At 47.6% G+C, this 12301-nt stretch overlaps 1 protein-coding gene across 3 annotated transcripts in view; it reads left to right on the top strand.

Annotated features, from left to right (window-relative positions):
• The window catches only part of AHCYL2 (adenosylhomocysteinase like 2), a 118830-nt gene that overhangs the window by 58226 nt on the left and 48303 nt on the right, over nucleotides 1-12301 (top strand). The window contains exon 1 of one of the 3 annotated variants that reach the window (XM_009679290.2): nucleotides 5480-6097. The exons of the other annotated variants lie outside the window; for them this stretch is intronic. Coding sequence (XP_009677585.1) covers nucleotides 6041-6097 — 57 coding nt within the window. The 5' untranslated portion in view covers nucleotides 5480-6040. Of the gene's footprint in view, nucleotides 1-5479; nucleotides 6098-12301 lie in introns of those variants that run through there. 3 annotated transcript variants of the gene reach the window in all.

Here is a 12301-nt window from a genome sequence, read left to right on the forward strand (position 1 = left end):
CTTGCGCTCCTGCCTGAACTGGAAGATCAAGGCCCTACAGTTTAACAGAGCTGCCGAAATGAATAGCTGCTCTCGTGCTGCGTGCGCACCGTGAGATGTTCTCCCAAAAACTCGCGACGATGCAAAACTTGCCCCGAGAAGTTCACAGCCAGACGGCCAGCAGACGATTACTGGAAGAGAAGCGGCAAAATGGCCAGAAACCCAGGCCAGCCGGGTTTGCCCCGAGCAGCGCAGCAGAGGGTTGGTCTTTCAAAGAGGCTTAAACGTGAACAGGAGGGAGACCTTGCCGCCGTGCGCGGGGGGATCACACCCTGCACGGGCTCGGTGGAGCAAGGCCGAGGTGACGGCGTAAGCCGATTACCGAGCTCGTTATAGCCTCGCGGCGATTAGGGGAAGCACTGCCACGATAGCCACCCTCGGCGGCGCGAAGGGAGAGGGCCGCTCGCCGGGACCCCGTCGCGCCGGAGCAGCCGGCGGTCTCGCTGCTCGGGCGCGCGCGGGTGCCGAGGGAGCGCTGGCTTGGTTCAGTCGCTAGGATTTTAAGCGAATTAAGGAAGGAGAGCATCAAGGCGCTTGCTCAGACCTTCAGAAGCTGCTGCTTAGGAAGGGAAGCGCCACTGACAGGTTTACAAACGACCTTTTAAATTGTTAAATACGTCTCGTGAGAAACCCTTGTGCAGGCTAACAACCTATTTTTCGGGTATAAGTATTATACCTAAATCATTAGGCCTGACTATACGTGCATTTATATCTATACCGTTGTAAGTAAAACAGTACACCCGGAGCTGCGCTTGCCAGTGAAGGTGGTCCTGGCCCTAAAGCACCAGCCAGCGGTTTCTGCAAGCAGTTTTGTAACTAAGTGAAGTAAGGGGATGGTTCAGATATAAATAGATTATAAATACTCAAAAATTGGGCTGCCTGGAAGGCTGCGGGTGAAATGCAGCTGACAGAATGGAATAAGTTAGCGAGAAAATGAGCCTTGGAGTCCCAGTAAGCAGTCGTAAAAGCTCAGCAGGGTGACGAGCTGACAGGAGCAGATTTTATAGGTGTGACAGAAAAGCCTGGAAAACCTTCCAAATCTACTCCTTTTTTTTTTTTTTTTTGCTTTTTCTTTTTTTCTTCCTCCCCTTGTCTACATGTTTTGGAAACATCACATCTACCAGAAAAATAAGGGAGCGCAGCGGTACGGTGGTGCAGTCGAGCGGTGCTGGTTTAAGCTGCCCATATCCTGCTGCTTGTTCCCATGCTCCCTGTTTCGTGTCCCGCACGGTTGCCTGCGGGGCCAGGCAGTGACCTGTTCGGAGTTAAAAATAACAAGTATCTTTCTGTCTTTCGTGGTTATTGTCGTTGCTTTGAGCTGGAGCAGTTCGCTGGTTCGCTGCATGGCTCCGGCGTGCGCCCGCGCGGCCCGAAAAGGACTCCTGAAAAACGTTCAAGAAACCACTGGCTGAGTCTTGGACACGCTCGAAGCCTCGCTGCCGCGGAAAAGCTTGCTCCGGGCTCTCCACAGCCTGCACCGTAGTCACATTCGCGGCAACCTGATATTATGTAAAACTGAAAACCTCTGCACAAATTACGTAACTCCTGTAAAAACCACGCTTTTATTCTGCTGTTGACTTGGTTGCAGAAAGCCTTAAAAGGGGAGACAACGCTAACGTGCTCGCCTCTAAGGAAACCAGCTCCTCAGAAAACAGCGCCGGAGAGCAGAGGCAGCGCGATGTCGGCTCTGCTGCGCCGGCACCTCGCCGCTGGCTGCGTTGCACCGTGACGGAGGGGGGATGAAATCGTGATTTGAAAGGACAAAGAAGAAAAAGAGCGGTGGGGCTTCAGTCGGTTTCGTAGGCAGCGCCTTGCGCAGCTAGCGAGGAGAGGGCACGGGCCCCGGCCGTGGGCACGCGCCGGCGGAGCTGCGCGGAAAGCCCTCCGTCGGGGACGCGCCGGCTGGCCCTAACCTCAGCTCAGGGACACGGGGACGCGGCGCAGGGACTCCTTCTTATCTCACCTTTTACACCGGCAGGAGATGAATAGCCTTTGCCCGTCTCCATTAATTTCCTGAGCAGCGCGGCGTGCTGGAAGAAGTTTCTGTGCGCGCCTGAACGGAAAGCTGTGCCGTCCTGAAAGTCGCTCCGTTTTCTGGCGGTTGTCTTCATAGGTCACGGGAGAGGCCTAAACTTTGTGTTTTCTTTGCAGGCTCTCGCTCCCCCTCGTGTCTGCGGAGAGCTTTTGCAGCCTGTCATCTTGCCTCAAACTGCCTTTACCTTTCTGTTTTCACAGTGGAGCGTGCGCACTTCGGAGGGCTGCCTAGCTTTCATGCTTCTGCTGCAACAGCTCGGGATCGGCCATTACATTTCACTTGGCTTTTCAGGGTAAAAGGGGCCAGTTTGGCAAGCCAAGTATTTCCGTGCAGTCCAGCGATGATTGCTAATTTTCATTCTCCAGTCAGGGCTTTATTCCTGTATTTCACTGATTAGCTTTTAGTTCCCCAAAGCTTTATATTCCTCGAGGTTGGAGCCAGTTCCCTTCCCTGCTCTGAAACACACCGCGAGGCGGAAGAGCGTCCTTGGCTCATTGGGCCCAATGATCGTTTCATCTCTGTGCTGAAGTGGGTTTTTTAAAGCCTTTTCTCTTCGACTCATTAGCACTTTTCCTAGAGCTGGGTACATACGCAGCACGGTTCGGCAGCTCTCTGATTATCTCAGCGGTGTTGTTACCCGGGCCATGGGACACTAGAGGCTGCCAGAATACCCCATGCAATGGCAAAACCTTGCATCTTTTTATAACAAACGTTGAACGGAGGGTTGTGGGCGTTAGAAACCACCATCCACAGGGTGGCATCCGGCAGAGCGTGTTTTCACTGTGTCCTCCTCATCTTTCACGTGAAGGGATCATACCTTTGGGGAAGAGGACCTTAATGGGCTTAGTGCCCGAAACAGCCACAGCTCTCCCGTTAACGTCGACTGGAGTTTTACCATCAGATTACCTGATTCTGCACCGCTTCTGAAGCAGTCGCTACTTTATCGTGGTAGGCGGGGTGTTTTGGCATTCCTTCTTAAACTTTTTTTTGTCGTGAAAACTGGCATAAGGCCTCTTTTCACCTAAAACTTAAAAAGAACTGAGAGAGTCATTCAGGCCAGAACACGTTCATCTCTACACGTCTCTCTGGCTAAAATAAGGTTGTAAGGAGAAGTGACAGGAACGGAGCATCTGTTCTTTGCAGACAAATACGTTGTTGAGATTGCTGGTAACAGATATTTGTCCAAAATTTGGAAGGTTCAACGCTTCATGAATTTTCGATGAAAAATGCCACCTCTGTGTGCTTGGTGTATCTCAGCCTTTTGCTAGTAAGCAGCGTTATACAAAACTTCTCTGCAAGAATTGCCAGTGTGTGTAGTCAGCTCGCAAGCGACTTCTAAATGTTACCTCCCTTTAAAATGCCTTGAGCAATCAGTGTTTTTCCTATGGCGTTGAAAGCGGCAGTCAGTTGTCAGTGATTCCTATTTAAATCTTTTGAAAGCTAAAAGGTAGGTTTGAGAAACAGCCTGGGACTGGTGGCGGGCTTTGCGGTATTCGAAAGTCAACAGGTTCCTGCGCTTACGCTGAAGGTGTCGGTAAATAGTAAGACTGAGCTTCTACAGCGTCTTTCACCTGAGGATCCTGAGGGCACAAATCCTTTATGGTTCTTGTATTAGGCTGGAAAACCATGACTCAGAGAAGCTATTTGTCCCTGGAGTCCACAGCAGGTGGAACACACATTTTTGCAGGCTACTGTGCTGGTACGCTGTTTTTTGGCAAGTCTGGTTTTTGAGTTGCCTGTTGTTTTTGAGCAGAACTGTGTCTTTTCTGTAGAGGTCTGTCTTTCAAATGACCAAAACTCCCTGCGCTTAACAGCCATCAAAACCTAAGCTGGCTCCTCAGTGACACCGGCGGTATCTGAGATGGCTTTGAGGTTCATTCTTCAGCAATAGGAGCCCCCGTTTACTTTGGATGTGCCGAACCTGGAGCGTTTGAGCTCAGACTGCCCAGGCCTTGGTGCAGCCGGCTCCAAAAAAAGATCACCTCCGCTGTAAGAGCAGGGTGCCCGGTCCCCTTTCCCACGGGGCCGTGAGTGGGAAGGAGGGAGCCGCTCGCGGCCCGCACCACTTTCCCGACAGCAGCGCAGCCCGTTTGAGGAGCCCCGCAGCACGGGCACGGCAGGAGTTTTGCACAAGTGCAGCAAATGCAGCCCTCTGCGGTGTGTTTTCCCTGCCGTGGAGGAACGTAGCTTTGTCATGGGCAAAACCGGTCAATCCGGCGCCCGGGGGCACGGCGGGCGCCCGCCTTGTGCCAGGCGAGGGACCGCTGCGCGCTGCAGTCGCTCACGCCGCAAGCAGGGAGATCATCAGCCAGCCACCGAGGCTGGGTAGTTGCTCAGGGGACTGCCTAGATAAAGAGGTTTTTCTGGCTGAAGGTAATATTGCTTGGAGGTGGGAATTTAACGCCCTGACGCTTGCAGGCAGTACTGGATAGAAACCTCTTTCAATCTGGAAGGGTGAGCTGGCCAACGCTATGAAAATACCACCAAAAAAAAAAAAAGCCCCAAAGTTTTTCCAGTTTCTGTAAATCCCGTTAGATCAAATTAGGCGATGATGTAGTCAAAACGTAGCTGCTCGACTTCGGTCGCACGTGGTCCCGCAGGTATTGACTCGGCTCTGAGGTTGTTGGGTCAGAAGACTTGTGTTACACCTCTTAGACTTTTTTTTTCACCCTTAGCTGCATGCGACCCTTTCCTAGCCCGAAACAGCAAAATACAAAATTTCTAGCCCTGAAAATTGCTCATGTTGTTAGAGAATAGTGAGCAAAAAGAAACCTGAGAGCCTCTCCCGTCCGTTTAGGGGCAGCCCCAGGGGGAGGTGTTCAGCGACGCTGAGAAAGGCGGTGGTTTCGGCAGCCGGGTTCCTTACCAGGCTGCCGGCAGAGACGGAAGGGGAACGAATATGTCGAAAACGATGCCGAGTTCCCCCGCTCTCGCCCAGAGCTTTTTGAGCGCGTGGGAGGCGGGAGGGAGAAAACAGCCTGGTGGGCTTGCTCCGAGGGAGAGAAGTTAGCGAAGGGCGGTTGCTGCAGAGCGTTACGCCAAATAAAAAGCTTAGCTTAAAGAACTGCGTTAATGAAGTGCGTTTGCACTGGGGCACAGGTAGCACGCGTCGGTAAAACAGAGAGGTGTTGGGGCAGATAGTCTTGTCGTGAGCAGCCAGTGGCTTCCTGGCGGAGAAGGGCAATTTCCATGGTCCCGGCAGAGCGGCGGCCGGGCGCTCGCCAGAGGGAGCTGCAGCCAAGCCGAACGCTTCGCCGCTGCTCGGCCCGGAGCTTGCGCTCGATGCGAAGCCTTTAAAAATAACTTCTCGGGTTCTACATCCAGCCGCAGGATCACACAACCCGTTTGCAACCGCGTTTAGTTAAAAGCTGGAAGCGTCCCTTCCGCGTCAGACGTGTCCATCTTCTGTTTTGCTGAGAAGCTGCACAACCTCTTAATGGTGCCAGCTATACTGTTTATTCAAGGAGACATATAGCTCTAAAAATAGGTGTGCTGCCTTGACCTTGCTTTGTGGGGATCTTTTTTTTTTTTTTATTGATCCGTGGTATCAGCATTTCGGTGACGTGGGCCCCGGGGCGTGGGCAGGCTGCTGATAGATGTCTCATACGCGTACCGGCGAGGTTGCCAAGCATACGTTCTGCTCGGAGCTCGAGCTAAAAGTCGTGCGGAGCCGGGTTCACCCTGAAACACCAGCTGAAAACAGGGAACCAGAGTGGAGTTCATCCGATCCAGGATTTTAAACAGAAACGAGGAGCTGAGTGTGCTTTTGGCGCTGGCCGTCTCTCGTCCGAACGGTTGGCCAAAGCGGCTGATTTGAATAGAAGGCCTCTGCTGGAAGACGCCTCGGCGGCTGAATAGCTGGAGCTCGGCTCTTGAGTTGGGCTCGGCTCACTGTTTAGCCTTTTGCATATCCAAGCAGCCTTTCTTTTTGCTGCGAAACAAATTCGACCTTGGAAAGATTCAGTTATGGAGAAGTGGGACAGCAGTGCAAGCGCCTCTGCTTTCCACGTGCCAGAATGGATGGTGAGTTATTTAGTTTGTTATTTTAATTACCCCATAGCCAACTGATTGCTGCCTGGTTTCTGAAGGGAGCTTCTCTTCCCCAGGAGGCGTCAGGCCAAGCTCAGTTCAGGCCGAGTCTGGTCAAAGCCAGAGACTGACAAGACCCATTAGACCATCTCTGCCAGGGCAGGGTTATTCTTCAGCATGAACCGCCTTGTAAATGGGCAGGTGGCTTAGGAAATAGTCCCCGGTGTCGTACCCTGTCTTGCAGATACATTATAATAAGAGCTAATTCTTAGCAATTTGGGACCAACGGGAAAGAGGAGTGGGAGAAACTTTGCAACGTGCTCCAGAAGGCAGTTTCATCAGCTGCAAGAGCAGCATAGCAAAGATTGTCTTGACTACTTCATTTTTATTTTGAATCAAATAAGATTCATTTTTTATCAAATAGGGTTTTGTTGTTGTAATTGCATCTCTATTACTTGCTGCACTCCTCAGGGCAGCGTGCGCTGCCCAACTTCTTTGTGATGGTTAAAAAGGTTGGAATGGAGACTCTAGCAAACAGCAGACTGAACTTTTCTCTGCTTTGCTTCTCTGATGGAAAGAATTCCCAAAGTGGTTGAACATTGTTCCAAAAAGTAGGCCACGCTTGGAAGACAAGCGGTTACATATGTGGAGGTCAGCTTCATGTGTCCTCTCAGGGTCTGCGCAACCTATTTTGGTGCAAAAATGTTCATGATACTTCAGAAGTTCAGAAATTCCCTGTCAATATCTGTTGTATGTTCCTAGGTTTCTGCTCATATTTTTCATCTTTATTTTAAAAGTCATGGCTCTTGGTAGTTCTTCCAAAAACATTTTAGGTCACTATAATAAAAAGTTTGGATTCTCATATATACACATGTAAAGATATTCTTACCACCTTGCTATTTATCTCTGTATACAGTGTGTGCATGCTGATTTGATTTGAACTTCATTATTCCCCTTAGTAATCCAACATTGTGTACCTCCAGCATAGGTTTGTTAAACTTTACGATTTTTTTACCGACTCCTTTTGTAACATCACAGTTTATCATTTTGCTTCTCACATATTAGCTTTTAGTGTTAATTGAATTATTTTGTTCTTGGATCCAAATTATCTCATATTTATATCAGCAACAAGGAAATTAATTTTGCATTTAAAGGTGATAAAGTGATGAAAGTGATAAAGGTTTGTATAATAATATACTATTGTTTCAAATGTGGGTATTTTGTACTTAAAAACAGCTTGTGAAGTGCGGAGTCCTATTTAAAAGCAAAAATCCTCTCACGACTGCTCTCCATAATTTCTTCCTTTATGATTCATGCATCTTTATGAGGTTGAATTCAATGCCACCGGGATCAGGACTGTATGACAGACACTTAATTTAAGTGGAATGGTTTTTCATATGGCTCTAGCAGTTTCTTTTTGTAGTGTGGATGTATGTTTTTAAGACGGTTTAAGGCTGCTGTGGTATCAGACTGTATCTACGAAGGGCTTATAGTTACATCCTCCAGCAATGCTTTTAATCAGTGTTTTAACTCAGCTGATTTGCATGTTACGTGGTTTCTCGGGACAATGTGGAAGCGAATAACCACGTTTTAAGTAACGATTAGCCTAAGCTGTAAAATGCTCATCTTCATTAAGATTTCAAGCAATCTTTTATACTCGAGTTTTAATGTTCGGGGACTTTGAGAAGGTTTGAAAAGCGTTCTGACCAAGATCCTACATTTACTGCGATACCAATTTTATTACTTACAGAACAATCGAATATTAGCTCATTTGTTAACTGACTCATCGTCCCTTCTGCTCTGCTTATCGGAAGTGCGTGTGTTGTGTAAAGGGTAAAATGCAAGCTCTCCCGTCGTCTGTGACTTTTATGGCTGGGAGCTGATTTGCAACGCAGCCTCCTGATATGAGTTGGGTTTGTGGAGCTGGATCTGAACTGATCCTGGGCTGTGATGGAGAACTGGAGTTTTACAGGCCTGGGGAACAGTACAAGGCGAAGTCATTTAGTCTGCTGTGAACCAAACTGGAGGTCATGGTATTTCCCTAATTGGGTAGAAAATCCAGTTTCCGCTTCTCATATAATCTGTAACTTGGGTTTAACGTTGACATTGAACAAGTATTTACCCCCTCTGGTCAGGGGAGCCCAGGAGAAATTTCGATTATGTGCAGCATGTATTTCTCATCCTGAAGTAGGTGGGAACAAAATAATGTCATTCTGAATTTTCGAATCTGGCCCTTTTACAATACTGCAACCAGTGAATGCAGGAAGCCGAAATGCTGCTTTGACTCTGGTGCATGCCGCCTTTGTGAAGGTTTCAGTAATTTCCTGTTGTGCAACTGGGTGATAAGTTAGGTAATCTCTGATTGCATAATCTTTAATGATTTCTAGATAATTAGCAGGATAGTCTTTCCCTGTAATGATAAACAATTTCTCTGGACAGAGCTTTTCTTCTAGATGGTGTAGAAGCAAAACTCAAACTGCTATCTAGAAATGTTTTTTAGGAAGCGTATTAAGGGGCCTGTCAGATTTATATAAAAGAAAATAAAATCTTTTTATTGATAATCCGATGTAAATGAAAACTACTGTCCAAGGGGAAAGTCATTTCCCACCCGTACCATCCCGGCTGAAGCAGAAGGATTTCTTTGCAGGCGCTGGCTGTGGGCCACGTCGCTTCCCTGAGCCGCCGCGGCGCCGGTGACGGCGGGACACGTGGGCAGGGAGGCAGGACGCGCGCCCGGGCAGCCGGGGACCCCGGGTTTCCATCAGATACGGTTCTCCATAACTGCCCTCTAAGATCCCGCGTGAGCCGAGGTCAGTAGGAAATGCCCTTACTGTTGGAGATATCGTACACATTTCTTGTGATGACTCAGCAGGTGTTTTCCATCCCTAACGTCTGTGATCCTACAATTTTCTTTTTTTTTAATTGTAAAACACAAATTACCCTTTTGTTGCCTAAGCAACTTGAAACAATATGGAAATAACTCCTCTTTTGCTTGGGTTGTCATGGGGCCGCTATGAACAACAGAGCCAGGGATGATGAAGGAATCTGTTTTACAGGCGGGGGTGAGGGGAGAAGTTTCTCTGTTCCTTTTCCTTTGGCGTTGTCCACCCAGGTCCACCTGGTTTAAGATTTAGTTGTTTTACTTTTTTTAAAAGCCTCCTTCCTCTTCCCTCCCGATCCCCCCAGTTACACCAGGGATGGCTGTGCTCGTATCGATCGTGCGTTGGGAGTAAATGCTGCTGTTCGCTATCGTGGAAGCGTGAATAAGTACTAAGGTGTCGGAAGAGCTTAGTTTTACCTGCAGAACTGCTTCTACCTGCAGCTTTGTTAACGTCGGGGGATTTTTTTTAAAGAGGTAGCCTAGCAGAAGGTGTCATACAGGGGAGGTTTTTTAAGTACGGATGAGTGAAGTATTCCCAAACTATCTGAACCTGGATGCTTGATCTCGTTTAGCCACTAGGGTGAGAGGAACGGTTGATAGAAATGGGCCACGCTTCTGTCCTGACTAGCAGTTTCCTCAGGGGCTTGAGGACCACACTCATCTCAATCCTAGTAGAATACAGTACATTGTTGGGTGAGAGCTTGCAGGATTTTAGGCCGCGGTCTAGGATTTTTGCTATATGCAACCTCAGCGCAGTGCTGAAAGCGAGTTAGAAGTACGCTGTGCTGAGAGTCTGCAAGGCGTAGGATGCTCAAGAATCGGGCAGGTCCCTTGAATTGCTCGTGCATTTCGACCCTGCTGTGGCCCACGTGGTTAACTGCTCATTCCTAGACAGCACCGGGTCTTGCTATCTGTCATCTTGGAGGTAAAAACAGCCTTAGCCTGGCAATTCTCAAACTGTTTTAGAAGGAAGGCACCGAAGGGTTAAAATACATCTCTTAAGCCTGGAGTTAGACTTCATGTGACCTTTTGGCTGTAGAGTTGGAATCTTAAACACTTTGAGCTTTCGTTAAAGTTTTGGCTCAGCGAGCAGCGTTGTGAGGATTACATATTAAATTAAGGCATGTGCAACTATGGAATAAATGGGCATGGACCGTCCCTTTCTTGAAACGATATGATCTAGAAATCTGAGCGTAGTTAAGGAGGTGGATTAAGAAGAGAACAGAAGCTCCCTGATACATGAAAGCTGAACGTGATAGAGCATTTCAGGCAAGGAGGGAGGAACGTCACGGTGGAGGAGAAAGCATAACTGATACTGCAGAAGGGGAGTACTTCCCTTTTCGGATGCATTTCAGATGCTCACACCTGATGTTTACATACACATCTCCAGTTTCATGGCGGAAAGTGGAACAGGAGATGGAGCATCTGGAGTATCTGGCTCGGCAAGTGGAGTACCGTGTGCTGCACTGGGGTAGTAAAGCAGCTTCTCCGTCCTGAACAGCAGGGAGACGCCAGGAGGTGGTTCCAGAGTTTGGTCTAGGCTGCCCTGCTGCGAGCTTGGGCAAACGACTCCTTCTGTATCTCCATTTCGTACCTGCAGGCAGGAGCAACGCTTTTCTGGAGAGTATCCAAAGCTGTGCATTACGGTGAAGTGTTTTTCTCTTAAGGCAGAATTGCTAGGCAGGGTCACGTAGTATTAGCATGGTCATGTCGGTCGCATCCGTTCTGATTAAAATTGTGAAATTATTTCCGTTGTAATCTTTACTTCTTCATTTGTGGAAAAAGGAGTAAAATTCATCAGTTGGATGAGAAGTTTCTCCACTGGAAAAAGACTTTCTAGCTACTTTGTCACATATGAATAACCAAAGAGTGGCTAGTCACGAAGATCACAAACTTGACGTGTTGTTTTATGTGCGTGTAGATGTGTTTTAATTAGGTGCGTAACTTTGCTGTGTTGTTCACAGATTTGTTGCAGGTGGAATTGTAAGCTGTGAGCGAAGCCGTACGACCTGTGTGCGTTACGGCATCAGTAGCCCCTGTTGTTTTTTCCCTTTTGATCCTTTCAAAAAAAAAAGAAAATCCACAGTTTAAGAAGCTAGCGCTACAAAAATGCTGTGTCCACAAAGTTTAAAAATTCAGAGAATTTACAAAGCCAGTTCCTCTTGCAGTGTAAACCCTGCTCATTGCGCCAACTGTTGAGATTTCATTTAACAAACTTAAAGAGAATAAAAAATGTTACAAGCACACAACATGGCTAAATTAACCCAGAGTTGCGGTAAGATTGTCCCTCAACCTTGTTTAAAAGGTAGTTTTTGATCATGCGTAGCTCATTTAATTGTAGTGACAACTTGGGTTTTACTAGGACTGAACATAGTTCTCCCTGTTCTTATTTCACGATTGAGCCAGATTATAACTCACAGAAGGTCCTTGAGTGGTGGACTCTCTTGCTCTGAGATCCTAGTGGAAAAAGTAGTTTCTGCCTTGGTGGTGCTAGTTAAGGTTAGCTTCATACTCCTTTCTCAGGCCTTTCTTGACTAGCTTGCACTGAGATAAAGTAGCATCTGTTAGGGTTTTGCATGAAGACAGTTGCTGATAAAATTAAAAAACAAAGCAAAAACTTACTTTGACAACGTAGCTTTGGCTTCAGTCTTACTTGATGCAAATGGGCGTTCATCCCAGTCTCAAACGTCCTGACATATTTCCAAATTGAAAAATGAGTTTGCCCTTGTAAGAATCCATGGCGCAGTTTCCAGTGACTGTTTCTTTCCGTCATTCGGCGTAGTTGGGTGGTGCTGCTGTGTATTATCGGCAGGCCCTTTGCACCGCAGAGTCGCCCACAACAGGCCAAGCGGTTGCATCTCCTTTGGGAAGGCGAGCTCTTTAGGGCTGAAGGCAGAAGATAGAGTTGGGATGGTTTGGAGTCTGTTTCCAATTATTCTGCAGATTCCTTAAAGTAGGAAATTCTGATTTTCCCCTTCACAACGCAGGCATGCACTTTCATATTTCCCAGGATTTCTTAGTCTTAAAATTTTGTTTACTGCTCTCAGATTCCTTAAAATATACTATGGAAATGTAAAATTCCTTTCTGGCCCATGCTAGTGCGCAGAAACACTGCGCAAGGGCACTTGCAAGCACTGTTTTCCTGGAAGCATTTTCCCCATCATGCTATACTATCCATGGGATAACATCAGCAACTATTTAAGAGCAATATAATATCAAATCACTGGCAAATTATTCCCGAAGCATGTATCTGTGACTAGTACATGGGGAAGAACTGTTTGCATGTTAAGTTGGACCTGGGCCATAGCTTCACAGCA

This window comes from Struthio camelus, chromosome 1, assembly GCF_040807025.1.
Source record: "Struthio camelus isolate bStrCam1 chromosome 1, bStrCam1.hap1, whole genome shotgun sequence".
NCBI lineage: Eukaryota > Metazoa > Chordata > Aves > Struthioniformes > Struthionidae > Struthio > Struthio camelus.